Source organism: Theobroma cacao, chromosome 7 (genome assembly GCF_000208745.1).
Source record: "Theobroma cacao cultivar B97-61/B2 chromosome 7, Criollo_cocoa_genome_V2, whole genome shotgun sequence".
Lineage (NCBI taxonomy): Eukaryota > Viridiplantae > Streptophyta > Magnoliopsida > Malvales > Malvaceae > Theobroma > Theobroma cacao.
Window position 1 is genome coordinate 2,287,943 of NC_030856.1, and position 26,253 is coordinate 2,314,195.

The 26,253-nt window shown below is 32.1% G+C and overlaps 3 protein-coding genes across 5 annotated transcripts; all 3 read right to left on the minus strand.

Annotated features, from left to right (window-relative positions):
• On the minus strand, nucleotides 4,584-25,607 carry LOC108662972 (putative disease resistance protein At5g05400). 2 transcript variants are annotated; one of them, XM_018125139.1, is made up of 3 exons: nucleotides 25,503-25,607; nucleotides 5,072-6,079; nucleotides 4,584-4,936 (listed from the first exon to the last, which is right to left on the minus strand). In XM_018125139.1, the coding sequence occupies exon 2, from the start codon at nucleotides 6,066-6,068 to the stop codon at nucleotides 5,346-5,348; it is 723 nt and encodes a 240-aa protein (XP_017980628.1). In that variant the 5' UTR covers nucleotides 6,069-6,079; nucleotides 25,503-25,607; the 3' UTR covers nucleotides 4,584-4,936; nucleotides 5,072-5,345. The 2 variants fall into 2 exon arrangements, with proteins under 2 accessions (XP_017980628.1, XP_017980630.1); XM_018125141.1 differs by lacking the exon at nucleotides 25,503-25,607 and adding an exon at nucleotides 6,163-6,226 and having other exon boundaries at nucleotides 5,072-6,085.
• Nucleotides 14,305-18,576, minus strand: LOC18593549. Of its 2 annotated transcripts, none has more exons than XM_018125138.1 (5): nucleotides 18,210-18,576; nucleotides 16,847-17,915; nucleotides 15,407-16,144; nucleotides 14,789-14,952; nucleotides 14,305-14,688 (listed from the first exon to the last, which is right to left on the minus strand). In XM_018125138.1, exons 3-4 carry the CDS (start codon nucleotides 16,022-16,024, stop codon nucleotides 14,794-14,796), a joined length of 777 nt encoding a protein of 258 aa, XP_017980627.1. In that variant the 5' UTR covers nucleotides 16,025-16,144; nucleotides 16,847-17,915; nucleotides 18,210-18,576; the 3' UTR covers nucleotides 14,305-14,688; nucleotides 14,789-14,793. The 2 variants fall into 2 exon arrangements, with proteins under 2 accessions (XP_017980627.1, XP_017980626.1); XM_018125137.1 differs by having other exon boundaries at nucleotides 14,305-14,710; nucleotides 18,210-18,575.
• Nucleotides 16,899-24,953, minus strand: LOC18593542. The gene is made up of 6 exons (XM_018124179.1): nucleotides 23,032-24,953; nucleotides 21,784-22,612; nucleotides 20,891-21,535; nucleotides 19,563-20,621; nucleotides 18,210-19,268; nucleotides 16,899-17,915 (listed from the first exon to the last, which is right to left on the minus strand). Exons 1-6 carry the CDS (start codon nucleotides 24,951-24,953, stop codon nucleotides 16,899-16,901), a joined length of 6,531 nt encoding a protein of 2,176 aa, XP_017979668.1.

Sequence of the window (26,253 nt, forward strand, 5' to 3'; positions counted from 1 at the left end):
AGCTTCAATCAGTTGAAGCTAGATTCCAAATTCCATAGTCTCTGCAACATACAAATAGTTAGTGAAAGTTCAGATTTTTGCACTTGACATGATTCGGTATGGTTTAAAAGATTGTATTGATGGGTCTGCTTCATTAGTTTTTCCCACGGTTTGTAACACAAAAGAAAAGGTATAGCAACGCCGCTTCATCTATCAAGAATATATTTATATAAAATTATAAATAACATCTCATTAAATTAATTATAAGATCGTCACAGCAAAATCAAGCATGGAAAACCATGAGAAATTTGTTTCATCTCTGAATCAGACATGCAAGTAAACATAACTATGGTTGTGTGATTGTTCTGGGGATTGGTTGGTGTTTCGGTCACTGGCTTCTTCTTGGGTTGGTTGTGTGATTGTGTGATGTTTTCATCTGCTTTGGTTAGGAAGATTATTTTCCCAGGAAGAGTTCCGACGTCTCTAAGTGGTTCAGGTTTTGAATGATAGGCTTGTGCTCGTTGTTTGATGCTAGAGTTCAATGGCGAGCTTTTTCCTTATATATTGTTTTATGCCAACTGGTTGCTTTTGTGTTCAGTGGCAAGTTGTGTATATCCTTTTGATCTTTCCCATGCCAGTTTTTTTTATGCCAACCATTATTAGGTTTTTTTTTTATTTGGGGATGAGCTGATTTGAAGCTTGCTTTTTGAGTAAAGAATCATACATCAATTATTGAGTTAAATATGTGAGAATCATTATTAATTAATTTATTTTGAAAGATAATTAATTAGTTTTACATATAATTTTTATGAATATATACCGGATTTGGTGCTTCTCAGTCAGATCCTCATGATCGAATCTGGCACTCCATGGTCATATTTGATCACGGGAAATGCCGATTTGGCACATCCTGGTGGTTAGATGGTGTGCTAGATCGGCATTTCATTACACTAGCCACATTTTCGGTGATTGGCCAACGGACAAAAAGAAAGGAGAAAGAGAACAAGAGAAAAAAAATTAAAATAAAAAAGTTGAAAAATTATTTATAAATTATAAACAATTAATATTTTAATATTTTAATCATAACAATGTTTAAATATAAATAAAATATGAAAATTTTAAAATATAAATGTTTACCTTATTAAATTATTAATATATTAAATTTGTAAGGAAAGAATAAATAAAAAATTAAAAAAATGCAAATAAAGAAAAATAAAAATTATACTAATATTTTAATAATAAATTATTAAAATTTTAAATTTTTAATGAAAATAAAAATAAAATGATTAAAAAGAAAAATTTTACTTATTTTTGTCTTTTGGTATAAATTTTACTAAATTATGTAAAGGGTAATTTTGTTGTTTTATAAAATAAATCTTATTATAATAAAAAATTTAAATTTTTTAATTATATATTATAAAATTAATATTTTAAATTTGCTAGCGGTATGGGCAAATCCTCCTTTTATTATTTAAAATTTTTTTATATTATATAAAAATTTACTATATTTTTTATATTTTTAATAACTCTTTAAAAATATTTTTATTTAATAATTAATATAAATAAAAAAATAAAATTATCTATATACCTTACTTAATTTTAAAGTTTTTTTCTTTTAATTTATATTATTATTTATATTTATATTTTTTATCTTTTTTATTTCTATTGTATTTGCTTATATATTTTAAGTTTATATAAATTTTCTTTTTCAAATTTCGATTAACCATCAACCATATTCTATTTTTTTCTTTTTTATTATGTTATATGTGGATTTTATCTTCTACTTATCATATTCTTCTTTTCACTGTTATGTGAATTTTATTTTTTATAATTTTAATTTTTAAAATTTAATAAATTATTATGTAATTTTAAAATATAAGTTGTAGTATTGCACTGTTGGTTAAAATTTAATCCATGTATCATTTTTTTTATTAAACCTGATTATGCAAGAGAAAATTTTCTTGAGTATATCTTTTTTATGTGATTTACGTTTTATATTTAGTTGAAAGCAAATTATCTTGAATATATAGTTTTTAAACAATATTGATTATATAATAAGAAATTATTAATTTTGTATATCGTATTTAACCATTTATATTTTATACATTATAGTTTTATATTTAGTATTATAAATTTAAATAGAAAGAAAATAAGAATATTAGATATTAACTAGATTAATTTTTTTTTCAAAGTTTGATTAAAGTATAAGTCACTACAACATTTTTATTCTTTTATTGCAAAATTTTAGATGCATTTTTTCTTATGTAACTAAATTCATCATATTACTCTTGATACATTTTATTTAATTACACTATCTAAAGTGTAATCCCATAAAAAAATTAAGAAGAGAAAAGCTCACAAAATAAAAGCAGCCAACAGCCTAACAAAAAACAAACAAAAGCCCCTTGCCCTTTACGTGGTCAAATAGACTATATTTTTCACCTATGACTGCAATATTTTTTGTAGCCAAAGGTCAACAATGTTGTAGTGAGTAAGGTGAAAATAATTGACAAATTCTTTAAAAGAAAAGATTAAGTCATCCAAATGATTCTCATACACTTAAGCACTGTATCAAATAAATAAAAATCAGTAATAGTGCAGAGAAGTAGTATAGCATATATCAAATAAACAACAATCAGTAATAGTGCAGAGCACTATTATTTCTCCTCATCCCCTAATTGTTGCTCTAGTTCTGAAGGACCTTCTACTGTGATTATTTCTAGTTTTGGCAGAGCAACACTAACTGGAAATAGACATTTCAGTTTATTGCAGCCTGCAATTTTGGTTTTATTCAGTGCAAATAAACATATAGGTTGGAAATGAATCCTTTGATTATGATGATCCAACTCTAGGTGCATGTAGAAATGAGCCAATCCCATTTTATAGTTCTTTGTACTAGTATTTTCTTTTAGTAATGAGTAATTACTTCATTTTAATTGCTCTATGTGAGCTTGCCGCTGGGCTATGCTATCATGGCCAGATCATATAAATTGGAGTAGCAATCAAACTCTCAATATTTCAATAAATCACTCACAACCTTCACTTAATAAAATATGCCTGGTTTTAATTTTCCATGTCTTGGTTTCCTACATAGCAGACTTGCACAACTTATTCACTAAAAATTTAAAATACAAAAATAAAGATAAGAAAGAGAGGAATTTCACTTTTATTCTTCCACTTATTGTACATATAGGATACAATAACAGCTGCAAGAGAGAGCAACAATACACTAATTGACTAAATTACTGAAAGCATGCGATCCGTTCCCTTGACAACTCCATTAAGCAAATACCTTTGGGTTACATTTTGTTTAAGGAAACAACGAATAATAGAAATGAAGAAAATCAGCACTACGAGGAAGAAAGCATGTAAGCACTAAGCAACTAGCTGGACATTCCTTACCTAAAAAAATGATTTGTTCATATAATATTTTGAATAATTTGTAATATTTAAGAGTCTTATATTGAAAGATAATTATTCAAATGTGATCGTTCAAATTAAAATATAATACTTTGAATAATGCACAGGTGTTTTCAACAAAAACAATTATTGAAAATTGATCAGTGAAATACGTTTGTTGAAACACAATAAACACATTTATAAAAACACAATAGCCATATTTGTTAAAACACAACAGGCACAACTTTTCAGTGTCTATAAAAAAAAGTACTTCCAAAATAAACTTCATCTTCAAAAAAATATTCTACGTAGGCTTATTGTATCTTGGAAAGTTTTTGTATACAAATCCCCATAATAACTAACAACTTTTTAAAGAAAATGTGTTACAATACACCTCAAGCTTTCGTAATATCCCTTTCTTATACTACTTATCCTAACATAATAAATAAACTAATTAATAAAACCAATTGACTGCTTGATTCAAAGTTTTAAACTAGAGAAAGTTTGACATGTATACACTTCACTTGCGTCATCATCAATTAATTTCACACTTTGTTTAAGAAATACTAGCCTAATCTCACCCCATATACATAAATGAAATAAAACAAGGACAAATATTGTGAGATTTGAACTTTTGTATTTAACAGATAATTAATATCTCAAACTCGAAAATCTGAAGCTCTTAAAGCACATTGACAAAAGCTAAGCTAAAAAGAATTTCTGAAAACATCCAGAGATAACACACTTATTACGCATTGAAGATAAAGTTTTGTCAATTGTGTTTTTCCTTGAGAAAGTTTTAAGGAAAATGATCCTAATAAAAAATAATATAAGAAATAGTTTTGGTCAGGTCATTTCCACTGAATTGATTATATCTGCTGCAAAGATTGATCAAGAAATTTATCATTTGCACTAACCAAATATTCTGTAAACTATTTCAATCCTATTACGTTTTCTCCAAATATCAACGAAATTAAAAATATAGAGACAAAATTCATCATTTGCATTAACAAAATATTCCATAAAATATTCTAAGTCTGTTGCCTGCTGTCTAAAAATCTACTAAATTAAAAATACAGTGACAAAACACAATAAAATTAAAGCTAAATATAACAATAAAATTCAATATTAAATTATAATATACTGACAAACTTTACATTAATTCCGTCCTTTTTTCTTTCTTTTCCATGGATCACTGTGACGGCGTTGGCACATGAGAGATTAAGATAGAGTGAGAAATCTTGTGATGCATTTGTAGAATATTTTGGCTGTGCCATATATCCTGCATTTCGTCTTTCCTCAGTTCACAAGGATCCAGGGATAAGTCACTTGGATCTTTCATAAAATAAAAATCTACTTAACTTATATAGGGAAATTAAAATTTATTTTCGCATGTCTTGAATAAGAAATAGAAGAATTTAACCCTTGTTCTTCTACTTGTTGTACATACAGAAAGCAACATAACATTGATTGGCTGAGGAAAAAAAACATAACATTGATTGGATAAATTGTTGAAAGCAAGTGATCCCGTCACTTGACAACTCCATGAAACCAACATCTGGACCAATAAAAAGCACAATAATTTCAACTATCTGTTTTTCTTTTTTTATATATATATAAATAATAAAGGTTAGCACAAGTTAACCACCAAAACTTGATTAGAAATGAAAATGGAAAGTAGCCTTTGTTTTACCTGTGTTTAGTTGATGGCCCCAATGTACTCATTGATGTTTAAAAATGCCTTTGCAACTTCCCCTGCAACCATCTCATAATTCTTCCTTGCAAGGTGGTAGCTCAGTAAGCCGATACTGTGGGTCCTTCCGGTGCCAATATATGTTCCGATACGGTTTAAAAATTTTGCAACCCTTGTGATCATCACCAAATGGAATTCCTATAACCTTTAAGTCAAGTTCTTCCCAAACATCATCAAGAATTATAAGGATGCTCTTCTCGTCATTGATTCTCAACTACAATTGTTCTGCTCTTCCTTCTGGTGTCTTCTTTTGAAAATCTAAATCTAGGAAGTCTGCAATTTTATCTTGAATATTGTTGATGTTTGGCTTTTGGGACAGAGTTACAGGCACAACTTTATCGAAGAGTTGTTTGGCTTGGTTTCCCACTTCTTTTGCCAAAGTGGTTTTACCCACTCCTCCCATCCCATGTAGTCCAATCATGTTCACATCACCATTATTCAGAGCCTCCATGATCTCTTTGAAAGCAGAATTCGAAGATTCAGAAGACATGAAATCCTTAGATGGAATGAACTCTAATCCTGGGAGAGTAGCTCGGTAACCTACTCGTTCAAAATTAGAATTCTCTAAAAGTTGAGAGATACGAAGTGTCTTCTTAGCTACTTTGATACTTAAGCAGTATCGCCAGCCCCAACTAGGACGCCAATTGAAACACTTGTTACGTTCAATTTCATCTTCCAAACTCTGAGCTTCTCCCAATTCTTTGTCTGCCCTTGTTAGCCACTCCTCAACGGCCTTCTCAATTACCAGAGTTTGCTTTTTTGCCTCAGCGACATCATTTTTCACTCGAACTTTTCTCAATTCAAGTTGATTTCGTCGATTCTTGAAATCTTCAACAATTTTGCCGAAATGGAAAAAATAACTGAGATAAGGTGATGCGTATTCTGTTGCCAGGTTCCCCAGGGTATTGGTTGCAACAGCGGTAACAGGTTCAGCCATTCTTTGATGATCTGATACTGAAGAGCAATTTCTATAAGTAAAAAGTTTTACATAGAGACAAAAGCAATTAGGAAATGTTTGGAAAGTATCTTACCTTGGCAACAATACTTTTATGAGATTTGTGAATCACAAGAGAACAATTGTCGATCAACCAACTTGAAAATTGAAAATGCTGCACAAGTAGAAATTATTCACTGGTCACCAACTTCAGAGATCGGAAAAGAAAAATTCAGGACCAGACGAAAGCAAAGAAATAGAGTAAGGGTAATTAAAGAAATAGAGCAAAGAAATAGTCTAGAGTTGCATGGATTTCTTCTTTTAAGATAGGAAGCAGAGAAATCAAAATACTAAAGCTTGCAGCTATGGGCTTTTTTTTTTTTTTGACCTTTGTGGAGTTAAGGAAAGGAAAAGTAGGAATCAGAGAACAGATTTAATCAAAATACCGAGGAAATATATGAGAACTTCCAGGAGCCAAGATGGAGCTTCTATTCAGATCAAGGGCTGACAAAGTCGGTGAAGGTTCTTTAAGTTCAAAAATAACTGGAGGCCAAGGAATTAATTAAGAACCAAAAAACTTTCACTTATCTTTATTTTAATGCATACAAATAATTCTGCTTCTATTCTGCTTTTTATAGAAAGTAGGAACTCTAAGGCAAGAGGATTTTTTTTTTTACATGTTAGAGTAAAAGCAGAATATTATCATTCTATAAAATAATCTCTTAAAATTCAAAATATCTATTTATTTCAGTTTTTTCTCAATAACTACAGCTTTTATTTGACCATGTTGTCGTCTAGGGCTGGGAAAGAAATAAAGTGTAAATTGATTAATTTTATTTGCCAAACGAAGAACTGGAGAAGTCAATTGCATTAGTAATTACAGAAATTGAGCATAGCAAAAGCTTTATATGGAGAATATAATATGTATTCTTGAAGCTTATCTCACTTCGAATGGATCTTCTAAAGCTGCATGGATTTCTACTTCACCAACTCCGGAGATCGGGAAAGAACAATTAAGGACCAACCCAAAGCAAAGAAATAGAATAAGGGTAATTACTTCACCAACTCCGACTTCTTTTTGTAGATAGAAAGCAGAGAAACCAAAATACTAGAGATAGCAGCTTTGGTTTTTTTTTTTTTTGGCTATGTGGAGCTAAGGAATGGAAAAGTAGTAGGGATCAAAGAACAGTTTTTTGTTTTTCTTTTTTTTTTTTGTTTGTGAGTTAAAAGAAAATGAGGAAAGTAGAAACCGATGAAGATAAACAAACAGAGATGCCTTCTTTTTTTGAGGTGAAAGAAAAGTGGAAATATCAAAGAACATGAAATGGAAGAGTAAGGTAGAAATCAAGCTAACTCTTTGGGATAGTTTAGCTCGCAGATGTGGAGATGATACAAGAAGATGCTTGAATGAAAACTCTATGACGACAAAGTAGTAAGAGTAGGTACAGGCAATTTGGAACTACTACGATGCAATGGAAAAATATTAGCAACTTGGCTTACACTCCCCATGTACGATTCTCTTTTCTTTGATATGCGAAAGCTAATGCTATTCATTGAGAAAGTTTGTTTTATTTATTGTTTTTCGGTTGGCTTTTCTATAGTTTGTTCCCCCTTTTTTGTTTTCTCTTGGTTATGGGTGGTGCTCGAGACTCCAATGTTTATTTCTGCCTCTCGCTAAAAGCTCTTTGGCCAGCATGAGCTATCGACATTATTATATAATGTTTATTGATTTGAGGATTTTTGTTTACTACTAGGGACAATTGCAAGTGAATGTGTTAGATATTTTATTCAAATTTTAATCGGAAATCGGTAAAATTTCATTAGTTGAAAATTATTTGGTGATTAAATTTGATTAAAGGGTACATAAACTTAATGGTTAAGAGTTTTTGATGGGTAGAAATTCATGGTGACAAAGTAATATGGACCTATAAATATGTAGTGGGTCTTAACCTTTAAAATTAAGACAGAAATGCAATCTATTTTTCAAATTGAGTTTTTTGTCAGAGTTTCACAAAATTGTAGAGATGTGAGAAATAGTATGGTAAACACTGGTTGCATGAGATCCAAGGTATTGTAAACCTTGAACTAGTGGGAGTAGTTTTTTATATACCTTTCTCTCTTCCTAAACATTGGGATGATTAGAAATTTAGAAGTAGAGTTATAAGTTGATCAAATTCATTTGGTTTCAAATTTCTTTTCCTTTTTTAAGTTAATTTCCTTTTAAAAAAATTATATTATGTGGCCAAAGGATATGAGCTCTTAGTGAAAATGTATTTATATTGTTGAAATCAAATAAAAACTAAAAGAAATACCAACAAAATATTGATGCTCCTTCCAACTTTAATCTCTTAGTTTTTTCCTTTATACTTGGTCTTTGAGGGGATAGCTTTTGAGTAGAAATGCCTACTTCCAACAATTACTAGTCAATTTACAATAATTGGAAAATTTTCATTAAAATATTTATATAATATATTGCCCTTGTTTAAATTACGTAGACCTCAATAAGTTAAATTTTGAGTTAATTAAATGATAGAAAATTATCCAATAAACTATTGATGGAATTTAAAAATTTTATTAATGGAATTAGAAAGTTGTCACGTATCCATTAGGATATATTTTAAAAAAATTAATCTGATAACTAAAAGGACATTTGACAATATTTTAACTTTACTAACGGAGTTAAAAACCCACCGATTATTTTACAAATGATAATAATCCCAACACTAAATCGCTTCTATCTATAATCCCAATCACCCACTGCTTTTGCTAGTGGAACATGGAATTATTGATTCACTTTTGAACTATTTTTATTTTATTATTCAAGACAAGTCGCAGCAAAGACTTGGTATTCTTCCAAGTCTTTTTTTATTGTCATTTTCTTTTATTCAAATAACAATCAACCCAAACATGGTTTGCTTTATGGAATTATTAGCCTCACTTTTTTTTTCTTTTTTATTGTTATATGTGTTGATCATTAGATTATTAAAGGGAGATAGATAATGACATCAATCATCTTTAGGAGAAAATTCCAATTAAAAAAAAGACCAGCATTGAGAAAAAATAAGCTAAAATTGTCCAAGAAAGTTTTGTCAATTGTTTTTCTCCTTGTGATAGGGAATATTTTGGTCACTGGTCGCCTAGTTGATTATCTCTGCCTCAAAATTAATAAAGAATACTGGCAACTTGGTTATGAATAATGAATTGATTATTGAGAAGAGTTGGTGTAGGAGTAGGACATTTGGATAAATTATGGGCAACTTGGCTCAACGTGGTCCCATTGAGAAAGCTGCAATGACAAAGCCACTTCTATACATTGAGAAAGTTTATTTTATTTATTGTTTTCCAGCTACAATCCAAAACATTGTTAGAAATCCTTTCATTTCACAATTCCCATACAAAACAAAAGCTTGGCAGATGAACAACATCATTATTTCTTCAGGTTTGTTTTATTAATAATCAAATTGATTTCATTTCACACTTTGTTTTATCAACAAGGGCATTTATATTACTTGGCCAATTGATTGTTAGCCAACTTGATGGAGACTTGTGCATTTACCTCCATATATCATCAACTCCTCCTATGTTTGATCTCTTCTTGATAAATAGGTTGCTCATCAAAATTTTCTAATGGCAAACCAATGTCAGGATATATAGTTAATTATTTAAGAGAAAGTGAAATGCAAATTTTAACTAATCAAAATAGCTTTCCTTTGTTGTTTAAAGAGTGATTTTCTTTGTAGTTGATTTCTTAGTTTAATTAGTCTTTATTAATATAATATATTTATTTAAATATATAATATATTTCTTAGTTTAGTGATTTTCTTTTTATTAAAACATTTATTAAAATATATTGCCCTGTTTAAATTACCTAGACCTCAATAAGTTAAATTTTGAGCTAATTAAATTATAGAAAATTATCCAATAAACTGTCATGGAATTTAAAAACTTTATCAATGGAATTAGAAAGTTGTCGCATATTCTTTAGGATATATTTAGAAAAATTAATAAATTAATCTGATAAATAAAAGGACATTTGCAGTTTCTGTATAAATGGCTTGGAGCATTTGCTACAACTTGAAAAAGGAAGCATGACAAGATTGTATCCAAATTTGCCTATAACTTCAAATTCAGTTCAGCTTCATCATCAAGAAAAGAAAATCTCAGTTCAGATTGTAGTGTTTCAAATGCATGCATGCTTGCGAAGTTCGTTTGGTAATATATAGCACCAAAAGTATTTTGAAACCAAATATGAAACACATGGATCCCATCTCTTTTTCTAACAACAGGCGTGGCAAGCGTGGGCGTACCAATTCTAACATTGGTTTTAGATTATGCTTGTTTCAAAGCCATTTTTTAGTGCTTGTTTCCCCTGGCTTTCTTGGGAGAATATCAAGATTAAGTGGTGCTGTAAATCAGGGCCATGTTAGGGATGGCAGGGGACGGATTTCAATAGGGTATTCGATGTGATCATACTCGATTAATGTAATTTTTTATAATTATAATTGAAACAGATTGGAGGAATGCAGTTAATTGGATATTGAACCTCGACAGTAGATTATGGAAATGGTGGAAGACATTTCAGCAGGTGGATTCTTTAAAGGAGGTGATAGGCAGTGTATTATTCTGTGAGTGCTGATTTTTTGGCAAAGGAAGGTGCAAGGAAAGAGAGTTTTTATTGGGTAGGAATTCATGGTGACAAAGTAATATGACTTTATAGATATGGAGTGGGACTTAGTCTTTAGAATTAAGATAGAGATGTAATAATCTCTATATGATTTTATGGCATCCGTACTTGACCTTTAAGCACATGTGCCTAAAATTCCACGGAATAATAAGATATTGTCATTGCCTTGAGATTCACCTTTAGAATTCTGATTCTTCTGATGCAGCTTTGTTTATCCTGCAGGGAGCCTTCAAAACCAAACAAAGTGAGACATAAAGAACAAGAATTAATTAATACTAATTTTTGTTAACAAGTTGTATAGCACATAACAAAAAATAAACAAAAATCAGTAACAGAGCAAATTGCAGATTGTTAAAGACATGATATATGACTATGTAACACAAGTCAGACAGAAAAGAGCTAATGGGTATTCATTCATTATATATGAACTTTCAGGAGCAAGACAGAGCTTCTATTTTGATCCAGCCAAAATACAGACACTAACAAAGTCGGTGAAGTTTTTTTTTTTTTTTTTGAGTTCAAAGAAAATTGAAGTAGAAATCAACTATAATTAAAAGGACGGCAAATTAGAAAACAACAGACTTACACTTATCTTGTTTTGAATGCACGCAGATAATTCTGCTTCTGATAACAAAAACAGTAGTCAAACATAGAAAGTAGAAACTCTCAAGGCAAAGACTTGTTTTCTTTGGAATCCCTTTTTCATTTTATTGTTATTATTTTTCTTATTCATATCCTTAGTGAAAGACAAGGGCCCCGACATCTTTTGCCTTATCATTGACTAGTTCTCTCTCAGAGAAGAAAAAAAAAAAGAAAAGGATGGAGTCATGGAGATGCTCTGCTACGGGCCCTGCTGTTTGGCATTCCAGGAAGTGTTCTGGAAAGAGGATGGGAATCTATATTCTTGGTTTAGTTTATTGTATGCTTAGCTTTCATGATCTCATCTTTTACTATTTTATAAGCTTTTTGAATATTCAAAGTTATGAAGGAATAATTTTTACAAATAATTCTAAATTTATTAGAAGTAAAAAGTCAAGTATGGTCCAACCAAGTAATTACTTGAGCTATATGTAAACCTTTATCATGAGCAAGAATAATTTTATACAGGTAATTATGTCATGTCAAGTCAAGGTTCCAATGCAGTAAACAGTAACTTGATTATCCAGCTGATACATTCTTTTAACATCTCTATATATTTATGGCTTTTGAATTATTGATCTGATCCCTTTATTATTCTTGGTGATATGCATTTTCGCTGTCATTTCCTGTCTTCTTTTTGCTTACCCTTCTATTTTGCTTACAACATTCTTTTTTATTTTCTCATTAATTAAGAAGATAAAGATTTCCAATGGGACATAGACATCATTGCTATCAAATCTTTTGAATTTTTGATCTGATCATGTTTTGCTTGGAGAGAAGTAGAGGGTCAAGGTACATCTCTACTTTTTGAACTATCATTTACGGATCCTTAGGAACGTTTCCTCCATGGCTGGTAATCCAATACCAGCAAGAAGATCATCTAAGCCTAATTTGTTTTAGTCAAAACTATTTTGAACTAATTTCCAATAAATAAAAGCAAGAGCTTCAAGGAATAACCTGACCCATCAAACTTGATTTGGATTAAAAAATGAGACAGAATTGATCAGTGTATTAATATATTATAATCAACTTTAATATCCAAAGCTAATGTGACAAATTCTATGCAATAATAGAGTTCACACAATCTCTCCTTAGAATTTTATTCCTTTTCTTTTTCAAAAAATCATGCCTCGTCTTGGTCCCAATATCTGTCTCATTATCTGATTGGAAGGGTAAAAGAAAATGAATCCCCATTTCTACCAGAATTGGCCCTTGGGTGAAGCCACCCAAGCAAGGGTTTTAGGCCCCCAATTTGAGAAGGCCCCAATTTTAATAAAGATTTATAATTTTATAATAATTATAATATAATTAATTATATTAAAAATATATAAAAATTAAAAAAATATAAAAGTTAAAAATAATTAATAAAATTATTTGTTCTTTCACTTTTTTAATTATGTACCTAATAAATCTTAATTTTCTATTACTTTTTTATTTCTAAAATACTATTAATTCTCAACTATATTATCTTATTTTCAATAAACTAATAGTCATATGTATTTAATAATCTCCAACAACTATTTTTTTCTCACTTATTTCTTTTATTTCCAATCAACGCATTTAACGATTTCTAACAGCTATTTTTTTTCCTATATATAAAACTAGTTTTTTTTTTCAATGTATAATATCTACTTTTGAAATCTTCCTTTCTCATTTGCTCTTTCTTCCTTTAACTTCAAATTTTCTCTAAAGAATACACAACAAATCTACTCTTTTTATTATCTTCATAAAGCTGTAAGCCTCATTTGAAAGAATATTGCCTCAATGTTAAATATTCTTTAAAATATAACAACTATTCCGATATTGATGGTTTAGATTTATTTTCAAAGTTAAAAATTTCAAAAGAAATTATACAGAAAGAAAACAGTACAATTGATATACTTAATCATACAAGAAGACTCGATTCTTTTCCAAATGCAGATATAGCTTTTAGAATAATGTTAACAATTCAAGTAAGTGTTGCTTCAGGAAAAAGAAGTTTTTCAAAACTAAAATTAATAAAATCTTATTTAAGATCAACAATATCTCAAGAAAGATTAAATGGATTGGTTATATTATTAATTGAAAAAGAAATATTTGAAGAACTTGATTATAAAAATTTAATTAAAAATTTTGCATCTCAAAAAGCTAAAAGAATAAAATTTTAATAAAAAAAAACCTCATTGAAATATTTCGCTTTAGGCCTTTGAATTTATTGGGCCGTCCTTGATTTCTACCTTCCTTCTCGTCTTTTTGGCTATACTCTGAAAAACATTTGATAGTGGGCCTATACTCTGAAAAATTGTCTGTAAATGTTGTTGGTTTTACCTTATTCCCAATCCCATCTCCATTGCAATGTAGTTATAGTTATAAATGGCACCCAAACAATGCTTTTCATCCTTTTTGGCTAGTAGGACATGGAACTACTATAATGAGCACTTTTGAATTATTGGTTTTTTTTTTCTAGTCTCTTTTTTATTTTTTTATTCAAATAGCAATGGACTCAAACATCTTTTGCTTTATGGAATTATAGGTCTCACTTTTTTTTATAAAAAGCTTTATTTAACAGGTAATTAATATCTCAATTCTAAAATCTTAAATTATTAAAATACGTTATATATTTAGATCGTTATGTTATAAATTTTAACTACTATCAAAATCGATTATTAGAGGGAGACAAATAATTAAATCCATCAACTCAATGAAAAATTACAATTAAAAAATGGCTAGTATTGAGAAAAGCAAAGCTAAAAGGAATTTTAAGAAAGTATTGTCAATTTTTTTTCTCCTCGTGATTGGGAAAACTTTTATTAACCACTAATGGAAAAAAAAAATGGGCGAAGAAATAGTTTTGGTCAATCTTCGGCTAATTGACTATCTCTACCTCAAAGTAACAAAGAAACATCAACATGGAATTAAGACTCTTCTTGGCTTGCCTTGAAAGAATTAAGTCTACCACAGAAACTGAATTTATCAAAGTAAAAGGGAAATTTCCAGAACATGCAAGTAAATATAACTATGTACTACTCATTCATACAAATACTTACAGGTGACTAAAATTACAATACACAAAAGAGTGTAACATTGTAAAAGAGAAGCAAAGATCAGCCAGCTGCAAATCAACTAATCACTGAGAAAACCATGTATTCTTGGACTACTAGAATTTCTCTCAAGAGTTAAGAACATGTACCAAACAAGCAAATGCAATAAGAGGCGTAGAGTAAACTAGTTATTCATCACTGCAAAATAAAGCTGAAAGCAGAGACCGTACCATAAAGTAGACAGCTCAAATGTTGTTAAGCACAATCAAGTACCAGCCACCTGTATCATTGAAGCAAAGAACCTGTCATAAATCATAAGCCATTAGACAAGCACCTTATTTAAGGAAAGAAATAAAATTGGGTTGAAAAGCCATATCTACCTGGGTTAGTTATCCTCTGCTTCGTCCACGTTCATATATAGAGGTAGTGTGTCTTCCTGATATCCATAAAGCCAAAATACATCGTTGCAGGCGGCCTGATTATCAACTATTTCTTCCTTAGTGATCAAACCCTCCCTTCTATCATTCTCAACTTGTTCGGGTGCCTTCAAAACAAATTAACAAAAAACAAATGACATAAAGCAATAAATCAATACTGTTTTAATTATTTTCTTCTTAAGATGCTAGGGAAGAAAAAGCCAACCATTATTAGTCTTTCTTTTTTCCTGATCTGAGGATGAGTCAATTTGAATCTTGCTTATTGAGCAAAAAATCATACATCATTTATTAAGTCAAATGTGTGAGAATTATTATTAATTAATTTATTTTAGAAGATAATTAATTTCACGTTTGATTTTTATGAATATATACGAGAGTTTTACAAAAATATTAGTAGATATTCCTTCCATCCCATTATGGTTATCTTTCATAACATTTTCAATCAAACGAATTCAACTTTAATTATTATTTTCCATAATGTATATCTCATCGTTAGTTCTATCAATATCATTGTCAAGAACGACAAATTAAGCATAACAAAAGAAAAAGCTGAGTGGGTACCTCTGTTATGGCATGCACAACACGTTTTGAATCAATGCTGAAGCTTGTATTCAACTTGGGGCATTCTTTTACTTCAGCATAATGCATACAGGGGAATCGAAAATGGTAACCCTGAGACAAACTCTTGAGGCTTGGCAGCTCTTTAAGAAGCAGTCCTTGCAAGTTAGGGAGCACTATTCCCTTCTGATCATCTTCAACGTCTAAGTTAAAGACTCGCTCAAGTTTAGAGGCCCCATCAATTGAGATGATCTTGACTTTTGAAGGAGAACAGGTGATACTAAGAGGAAATAAGCTTTTCAAGTTGCTGCACTTATAAATTCTTATAATTTCAAGACTGGGGAAGGATATAGGTTGGAGATGAGCCTGTGATGATGATGCTGAAGTTTGATCCATTTCAATGATTTGTTCCAATTCCTCACAATGATTTATCTCCAAATGGATCAAATGCGGCAAATTTCGAACAAGCATAGGAGAGAGGAGGTATTTCAACCTATTACACTTTGACATATGTAACCATCTAAGACATTGAAGGCTTGCAACTTGGATGGGACCCTGCAACTGATGTAAATGCTCTAGCTGTATATTCTCTACCCTTGAGAAGAATTGTCCAGCTTGCATTTGAAATATCTTCACACAATTTCCAACAGTTATATATTCCAAATTTACTAAACTCCATCTTGATTGAGAATTAATTGTGTTGCACCCCTTGTCATTTCCCAAGTCAGAGAGGTATAATTCCTGCAAAGATATTAAAATATCTTAATTTCATTAGAAATTGAATAAATTACAAAGGTCCAACATATTGTTACATAAATATTGAAAGAGAAAAGTGCCTTGAATCCCAAAGAAAGTACACATCACTCTATGCATCTAATGCCTCATAAATCAAGCAATTACTTTAATATTTGTTTGATTATAAGTTTACACTGTGAAACTTGATTACAAAGGTCGATTAACATATGACTTGAAGAGTACAAAATCGAAAGCGAACCTTTTTTGTATGAAATGAGGGAAATAGCAATTTTTTCTGTATATCAATCTGGAAATAGCACCCAGTCGTGCTTAGTTCAGTATAAGTGCAAACAAAGTGGGGAAGGTATTTTTTTTGTTTACAGGTTCTTGGATGGGGAGATTTTGTACTGATATTATATCTATTGCTACATTTCAGGGGTGATGTTCTGATCGCCCATATTAATGCATATTAACTTTCAGATAAAAAAACGAAAAAAATCAGAATTAACTTCTAAACTAATGTGCTATTCTTTTTTTTGCTTTTAATTCATGAGTTTTGATTTTTATATTCATCAAAAATAAAGAGTATAAAATTATTTTAATGGCAATTTTAAGATATCGTTGAATTAGTTTATGAAGGTTGAAAAGATTTGAGTCCAAAGCAAAATCTGGAACCACAATTGAGGGAAAAGAGTATAAAAAAAGTACCTTTAGTTGAGCCTGCTGGTTAACTTCTTTTTGAATGGTGAAATTTGACAATTTAAGACAATTGAAAACTACCAACTTCTCCAAGGAAGGCGCTGCAATGAGAAAATTTTTCCGAGCAAAAGCAACTCAAATTTATCAAGTTTCCAAGCCGGAGATCTTGTAGGCAAGGGAGCACAATGGCACGACCAACTCCATTCTCTTCTTTTGTCACATTGAACAGTTGTTGTAACTGAGGAGAATTGCTTATCCAAACGAATTTCAACCGTGGAAGAACTTGAGCCAATGGAGTTTGAAAAACATATTCCAATTTTGGACAATCACTTATGGTAAGAGTTTCCAATTTTGGCAAGAGCGGAGAATAGGGATGGTCTTCTGATTCTATTTCATCATCAAATTCCAACTCAGTGATAATGTGTTGGAGTCCATTGCAATGATCTATCTTGAGTTGTTCAAGGAGCACCAAGCTTTGAGCAAGGAATGGTGAGAAGAGATATTTCAATCTATTGCAATAACTAATTTCTACAAACATCAAGCTTTGGAGGCTGACAAAATGGGTGGACCCTTTCCATATCAACTTCAATTCTGGTAATGAGTGCAACTCCATGAGTGTTAAATTTGACAGCAGTGGTCCTTGATTTTCTTTTGTATCATGTAGAATCTCATCTGTCTGAAATACTTCTTGCAATTGGCCACAATTAATAACTTTCACTTCCTTTAGATTTTGTAGCATAGGAGATAAAGAGACCATTTCCATGCAATTCGTTGCTTCCAACTTCTCTAGTTTTTGTAGAAATCCCTTTGGAATCAGACCGTTGCACAACATTTTCAAACCAGTCATTTCTTCTATGACTAATTCCACCAAATTGAAGAATGTATTGGTTGAGACATGGCCTTGTGTTGTATCAATCAAGCATTCCAGCTCCTTGCCATCTTTAATTAGAAGAAAAGTTAATTCATTCAGTCCCTTTGGATCCACATTTGGAACCAGATTTTTCTGATACATGACTCCTTTCAGCGTAAGACTTTTGGCATTGTATAATAAATCCTTCATGGCATGCAATCCAAGGTCCTGATAAATTCACAACAAAATGCTTAGTCAGGCAGATTTTGTGCTGGTATCTACATTGCTACAGTGGTGTAACACCTCAAAATCCTTTTACACATTTCAGGGGTGATGTTCTGATCACCCATATTGATGCATATTAACTTTCAGAAAATCAGAATTAACATGCTAATTAATATGCAATTCTTTTTCTCACAGCAATTTTAAGATACCGTCGGATTAGTTTATTAATGTTGAAATATTTGAGTCAAAGGCAAATTTTAGAGCCACAATTGAAGGAAAAGAGTATAAAAGAAGTACCTTTAGTTGAGCTTGCTCGTTAACTTCTTTTTGAATGGTGAAATTTGTCAATTTAGGACAGTCCCAAAATACTAAATTCTCCAAGGATGGCGATGCGATGAGAAAATTTTCTGAGAAAAAGCAACTCAAGTTTATCAAGTTTCCAAGTTGTAGCTGTTGTAGGCAAGGGAGTGCAATGGCACGATCAACTCCATGCTTTTCTTTTGCCACATTGAAGACTTGTTGCAATTGAGGAGAATCGCTTATCGAAACGAATTTCAATCGTGGAGGAACTTGAGCCAAAGAAATTTGAAAAACATATTCCAGTTTTGGACAATTACTTATGGTTAGAGTTTCCAATTTTGGCAAGAACGAAAAATGGAGATGGGCATTTGTTTCTATTCCATCATCATAGACCAACTCGGTGATAATGTGTTGCAGTCCATCACAGTGATCTATCTTGAGTTGTTGTAGCAGTACCAAGCTTTGAGCAAGGGATGGTGAGAAGAGATATTTCACGCTGTTGCAAAAACTAATTGCTAAATACTTCAGGCTTTGGAGGCGAACAAAATGGGTGGACCCTTTCCATATCCACTTCAATTCTGGTAATAAGTGTAGCTCCATAAGTGTTAAATTTGACAGTAGGGGTTCTTCTGTATCACGAAGAAGCTCATCTATTTGAAATACTTCTTGCAACTGGCCACAATTAATAACTTTCACTTCCTTTAGATCTTGTAGCGCGGGAGATAAAGAGACCATTTCCATGCAATTCGTTGCCTCCAACTTCTCTAGCTTTTGTAGAAATCCCTTTGGAATCCGACCGTTGCACAACATTTTGAAACCAATCATTTCTTGCATGACTAATTGCACCAAATTGAAGAAGGCATTGGTTGAGACATGGCCTTCTGTTGTATCAATCAAGCATTCCAGCTCCTTGCCATCTTTAAGTGCAAGAAAAGTTAATTCATTCAGTCCCTTTGGATCTACATTTGGAACCAAATTTTTCTGATACATGACTCCTTTCAGGGTAAGACTTTTGGCATTGTATAATAAATCCTTCATGGCATGCAATCCAAGGTCCTGATAAATTCACAACAAAATGCTTAGTCAGGCAGATTTTGTGCTGGTATCTACATTGCTACACTGGTATAACACCACAAAATCCTTTTATACATTTCAGGAGTGATGTTCTGATCACCCATATTAATGCATATTAACTGTCAGAAAATCAGAATTAGCATGCTAATTAATATGCAATTCTTTTTCTAACAGCAATTTTAAGACACCGTTGGATTAGTTTATTAACGTTGAAAGATTTGAGTCAAAGGTAAAATCTAGAACCACAATTGAAGGAAAAGAGTATAAAAGAAGTACCTTTAGTTGAGCTTGCTCGTTAACTTCTTTTTGAATGGTGAAATTTGTCAATTTAGGACAGTCCCAAAATACTAAATTCTCCAAGGATGGCGATGTGATGAGAAAATTTTCTGAGAAAAAGCAACTCAAGTTTATCAAGTTTCCGAGTTGTAGCTGTTGTAGGCAAGGGAGTGCAATGGCACGATCAACTCCATGCTTTTCTTTCACCATATTGAAGACTTGTTGCAATTGAGGAGAATCGCTTACCCAAACGAATTTCAATCGTGGAGGAACTTGAGCCAAAGAAATTTGAAAAACATATTCCAGTTTTGGACAATTACTTATGGTTAGAGTTTCCAATTTTGGCAAGAATGGAGAATGGAGATGCGCGTTTGGTTCAATTCCATCATCACAGTCCAACTCTTTGATAATGTGCTGCAGTCCATAGCAGTGATATATCTTGAGCTGGTCAAGAAGCACCAAGCTTTGAGCAAGGGATGGTGAGAAGAGATATTTCAAGCTATTGCAAAAACTAATTTCTAAAATCTTCAGGCTTTGGAGGCGAACAAAATGGGTGGACCCTTTCCATATCCACTGCAATTGTGGTAATAACTGTAGCTCCATAAGTGCTAAATTTGACAGCAGCGTTTCTTCTGCATCATGAAGAAGCTCATCTATTTGAAATACTTCTTGCAACTGGCCACAATTAATAACTTTCACTTCCTTTAGATCTTGTAGTGCGGGAGATAAAGAGACCATTTCCATGCAATTCGTTGCTTCCAACTTCTCTAGTTTTTGTAGAAATCCCTTTGGAAACTGACCGTTGCACAACATTTTCATACTAGTCATATCTTGTATGACTAATTCCACCAAATTGAAGAAGGCACTGGTTGAGACATGGCCTTCTGTTGTATCAATCAAGCATTCCAGCTCCTTGCCATCTTTAAGTGCAAGAAAAGTTAGTTCATTCAGTCCCTTTGGATCTACATTTGGAACCAGATTTTTGTGATACATGACTCTTGTCAGGGCAAGACTTTTGACATTGTATAATAACTCCTTTACTGCATTAATTTCAATGTCCTGATACATTCACAACAAAATGAAAGATATGAGAATAATATGAATAAAATTTAAAGATCTGGGCCAAAAAAAATATCTTTTCCAATGAAAGCTTATTAAAGTCAAAAAATAAACCAAAGCTTAGAGTATCAATAGTGTATATTACACTTACGAGTAGATGTGAATGTAGTAAAAATTATTGATGGAAAATATGTTTTTTTATGAGATAAATAATCAATTTATAATTACCAGAAGTAAAACTGAAACGAACACAATGTTAAAGGAATTACTTTCAACTGATATTGCCACGTAAGTCCTTGTTGATTTTGGGAATGACTCATTACTTGGGGTCGGGCACCAACATTGGAAGCTTCCAACCCTTTGAAAGATGGCAACTTGACAAAACAGTTTCTTGGACAAAAGCTCCTCAAGTTTTCTAAGTCTTCAAGTCTTAAAAACTGTAATTTAGGGAGCATAATATCGTGCTTATCCTCTTCTTTTGCCATGTTGAAGACATGCATTAGTTGAGGGCAATCAATTATCTGAACTGATTCCAAGTACGGAAGTCCTTGAGCCAAAGTGATGGGAAACACATATCTCAAACTTTTGCAACTAGCTATCTCAAAAGATTTTAATTTTGGCCAGCACAGAAGAGAGCGATCCTTGTTTGAAACTATTTCATCACCATTTTCTGCTTCCATGATTAAATGTTTCAAGGAGTTGCTTTCCTTTATCTTGAGTTCTTCCAGATGCACCAAAGCTTGAGCAAGGGTAGGTGAAAAGAGATATTCCAATTTAGAACATGAACCAATTCTCATAGTTTTAAGGCTCTTGAGCTTAACAAGATGGGTGGGTTCTCTCCATATGCACCTCAATTCTGGTACAGACTCCAACTCCAAACAAATTAAATTTGAGAGTGGTGGTGCCTGATTTTCCTGACATAAAAAAATTTATTGATTAATAATTATTTAAATCTGAATTAATTGCACTTGTTCAAAAAAGTACTTAAATATTAACGACATACATTTTTAAAAAATTTAAAAGGAAGTGTAAAAAACCATAATTTACAAAGATTAGAACAGATGATTACTCATATATTTGATAATTTAACAAAAAGAAAAAGTAATTAGATAAAGAACAGATACTAGAATTATTAAAGGAAAAATGGAGAGATAAGAGGTACCTCCAGCTCAGCCATATCTTGGGCAAAAGCAAAGACTTGCTCTAATTTCTTGCATGCAGATATCTTGAGTTGTTCAAGATGCAACAAACTTTGAGCAAGGCAAGGTGAGAAGATAGATTTCAGTTTATCACAACCATCAACTTTTACATCTTTCAGACTTTGTAGGCTCACATAATGAGTTGGCTCTTTCCATATACTCTCCAATGCCGGTAATGACTGCAGCTCCAAGCTTCTTAAATTTGAGATTGACAGCATCTGACCATTCATTTGAAACACTGATTGCAACTGTCCACAATCGCAAATGATCAATGTTTCTAAGTTTTGTAAGAAGCTATTCGGTGATTGACCATGGCATAACTCTTTCAAAGAAGTCATTTTACCAATGTCTAAGTTCACCAAATTAGAGAATGCAGTGGTTGGACTCTGTTCCCATGTTGTATCAATCAAGCATTCCAAATCATCGCAAGATGTAAGCTGAAGAGAAGTTAATTCATTTAGTCCCCACTGATCTACATTTGGGACAACAGTTTTGTGTTCCATGACTTTGAACAAAGTCAGCTTTTGCACATTGGGAAACAGCTCCTTAAATGCATTTAATGATGAGCAATCACTAATTGTCAATATTCTCGAGATACGCTTCTCCGGAAATTCAATATATGCATTTACTGCTATACTGTAGCTTTGTAGTTTAGGGAACACAAAGTTTTCTTGAAAACATTGATCAGTAGAAACAATCAATGTTAATGTAGTCAAACGAGACAATGAATTCAACTCCAGTAAGTTAGCATTGTTGTCTCTCGGAACGTGTAGCTCTTGGAGTGACGTTAACCTGTTACACACAAATATGAAATATCATTAAGGCTGAAATAACACATTCAAGCAAATGATAAAAATGGCTAAGTAATGAAATGAATAAGATAACATGCTTAGAGAAAATGTGTGCATTCCAACCAAAAAAGGCGAGCTTCCATGAACAAGAACAGATCACAAAAAGCATAAAAAGTAGTCCAATCATGATACTGCAGACCAAATGGAGTAGCATGAATCCAGGATACTAATCAAGCATGACAAATCATCGAAGACAGAGGCCATAGAAACAAGAGACCAACATATCAAACAGTCTCATAAAAATCCAACAAGGCAAAGGTGAATATATTCGCACAATCAGATTGCCAGCGGGAAACAACAAAATTAAATACTTAACTAAAAACAATAAGATAAACAGTTTTAATGACATTTAAGTATTACCTTGATAGCAAGTTAGGGGGGACATTGATGGGTCCATCTCCAAAGCAAGAAAAGTATAGTGACTTCAGTTTACCCAACTCCACTAATTCTTTAGGTAGCTCTTCAAGATCAACTTTAACCAATTCCAAAAACTCAAGGTCTTTCAGATTTCTCAATGATGAGATGTCCTCAAGTAGGTGACACCTTCTAATGGATAGAGTTCGAAGATTTGTTAGGAATTGAAACGCTTTCATTGAGAATTCAAAACGTACAAGAACTAAAATTCGGAGGGTTTTCATTCCTTCAAAAAATGTACTCGGGACTATTTGGTAATCCGTTCCCGATAAAATCAAAGTCTTGAGTTTTGAAAATTCTAATCTCTCAGGAAAATTATCTATCTTACTATTCCATAAGGAGATTGCTGTATAACAACCAAAATTTTCACTGTTAGGCCATTCCGTCAACTCATTTTTTACCATGAACATTTTTTCCCCTGTGGATGTTATCCAATGAGCAAAATCACGAACCACATCATGCATTTTTACAGATTCTTCATCATCAGTTTCCAATAACAAACCAGACTTTTGAAGTTTTGATAGTGCTAGACGAATTTCCCTCCTTAAATCTTCAATTAAGTTAATATCACAAAACAATCCCAGACCAAGTCCAATTACTGTCAACCGCTCACTATCAATCTCATAATCTTCTGGAAAAAGAGAACACAACAAGAAGCAAGACTGGATATTGTCTTCCTTCAAATAATCATAACTAAGCTGAAGGCAGCTATAGATATCTCCACAAACATCTTGATTATCCAAAGGTCTTGAGTCCTTGAGTCGTTGATTTGCTGCTATCCACCCATCTAGACTTTCACCTTTTAGAGCATTTGCCACAGTTACAATTGCAAGAGGCAAACCCTTGCATTCACGAGCAACCTCCTTGGCTACATCGTTCACGGTGAGAGAGACATGTTCTAGACTAGCATTATCTTTGAATAAAGCCCATGCTTTATCTTCAGATAAGATTTCCAGTTCAAATTTCTCTTGACAATTCATTTGAATACAAACTTGTTGAAGACGTGTAGTTAGAAGAATTTTGCAACCCTCGTGTTCACCGCCGAATGGAATTCCTATAGTTTGCAATTCAAGTTTTTTCCAAACATCATCGAGAATTATGAGAATCTTCTTCTCGCCTTTTAATCTCCGCCATAACTCTTCTGCTTTTCCTTCTTTCGAATTTTTCTCGAATTTTAAACCAAAGATATCTGCAATTTTATCTTGAATTTTGTTGATGTCTGGAGTTTGGGACACTGTAACAATCACAACTTTATCAAAGAGCTTTTGTTCCTTTTCCTGTACTTGCTTACCCACTACTTCCGCCAAAGTTGTTTTACCCACTCCTGGCATTCCGTACAATCCAATCATGTTCACACCATCACTTTTTAAAGCCTTCATGATCCCATTGAAAGCTGAATTTGAAGATTCGGAAGTCATGAAATCCTTGGGTAGTAGGAACTCTATTCCTTGAAGAGGAGGACGCTGGCCGACTCGTTGAAAATTATAAGTCTCTATAAGTTTAGAGATACAAAGTGTCTTCTTCGCTACTTTGATACTTAAGCAGTATCGCCAGCCGCAACTAGGACACCAATTGAAACACGTGTTACGTTCTATTTCTTCATCCAAACTCTGAGCTTCATCCAATTCTTTCTCTGCCTTTTCTAGCCACTCCTCAACGCCCTCCTTAATTACCTCAGTTTGCCTTAAAGCCTCATCTCTAGCATCTTTCACCTCATCTCTTTTTGATTTAAGTGCTTCTAGCTGATCCTTGAATTGCTTAACATTTCTGCCAAAATGGAAAAAGTAAGCAACATAAGGTGAGGCGCATTCTGTTGCCAGGTTCCCCATGTAATTGGCAATAACAGAGACAAGACATTCGAGAGCCATTCTTTGATGATCTGAGACTCAAAAACAATTTGGAAGAGTAAAAAGTTTTGCAAATATAAAACAAATACACAAATAAAGATGAAAGAATTACTTAATTTGAAAATATAAAACAAATGTCGATGCATCTAAATTTGCGAATATAAAACAAACACAAATAAACTAAAGAAGAAAAAGATGAAGATTTACGTACCAATCAAATCTATAGATGAACTTTCAGGAGCCAAGACGGTGAAGGTTTTTTTTATTTTTTTGTGTGTGTTCAAAGAAAACTGAAGTAGAAATGAACTCTGCACTGCAATGAACAGAAGGTCAAGGAATTAAAAACTAACAGACTTTCACTTATCTTCTTTTTAACACGTATAGATAATTCTGCTTCTGATAGAAAAGAACAGAGCAAACCAGAAAAAGCAAAGTAAACAGAGCAACTCTTTAAGGCAAGAAGATTTTTTTTTTTTAAAGTATCGCCATTCTTTTCCTAAAGCAAAGAGGTGAACTTACAAAAAGAAATTAATAGTGGAAAAGGTACTGAAATCCTTTCTGGAAACTTACCTCTCTATTCTCACCACTTGAATGTGAAAGGGTAAGAGACAAAACACAAAGTTTCTAGCTCTCTGCTTCACACAAATGCCATGGGTGGAGTGTAACTGTTTAAGATCAAAACAGTTAATTTGGACATAGAAAATAATTCAGTGCCAATTTTGCAGGCAAAGTTTGCAGATGTATACTCAAATGCAAAAACCAAGACAAAAATAAGCCATCGAAGAAGAAGATGCACATATATACCAAGGAAAGATGAAGTTTCAGGAGCCAAGGCCAAGCTTTTCTATATTGTTCAAAGAAAACTCAAGTAGAAATCAAGTTTGAACCGCAATAACCAAAATCCCAGTAGCAAAGGGAATTAAGAAACAACAAATATGTGTCAATCTAAGATGAAAAGAATAACTTAATTTGAAAATAGAAAATATGTGTCAATGCATCTAAACTTGCAAATATCTATACTCAAATGTAAAGCTAAGACAAATAAAGCACAGAAGAAGAGGATGAACATTAACATACCGAAGGAAATATATATGAACTTTGAGGAGCCAATTAGACCGAGCTTCTATTATGATCCAGCCAAAATATATTACAGAAATTAACAACGTCGATGGAGGTTTTTTTTTTTCCTTATTTTTTTTTTTTGAGTAGAAAGAAAATTGAAGTAGAAATCAACTTTGCATGCACTGCAATGATCGAAGGGCCAGGAAATTAGAAAACAACAATTTTGCCAAAACGGAAAAAGTAACTGAGATAAGGTGAT

Bases quoted from the DNA above. Each gene is read 5' to 3' on its own strand.
- LOC18593549 (XM_018125138.1), bottom strand. From the start codon at position 16,024: ATGCAAGCTGGACAATTCTTCTCAAGGGTAGAGAATATACAGCTAGAG. The intron at 14,953-15,406 runs GTACCCACTCAG...TTTGTTTTGAAG, and splicing joins TTGTGCATGCCATAACAGAG to GCACCCGAACAAGTTGAGAA.
- LOC108662972 (XM_018125139.1), bottom strand. From the start codon at position 6,068: ATGGCTGAACCTGTTACCGCTGTTGCAACCAATACCCTGGGGAACCTG.
- LOC18593542 (XM_018124179.1), bottom strand. From the start codon at position 24,953: ATGGCTCTCGAATGTCTTGTCTCTGTTATTGCCAATTACATGGGGAAC. The intron at 22,613-23,031 runs GTAATACTTAAA...TGTGTGTAACAG, and splicing joins CCCCCTAACTTGCTATCAAG to GTTAACGTCACTCCAAGAGC. The intron at 20,622-20,890 runs GTAATTCCTTTA...TGAATGTATCAG, and splicing joins CGTGGCAATATCAGTTGAAA to GACATTGAAATTAATGCAGT.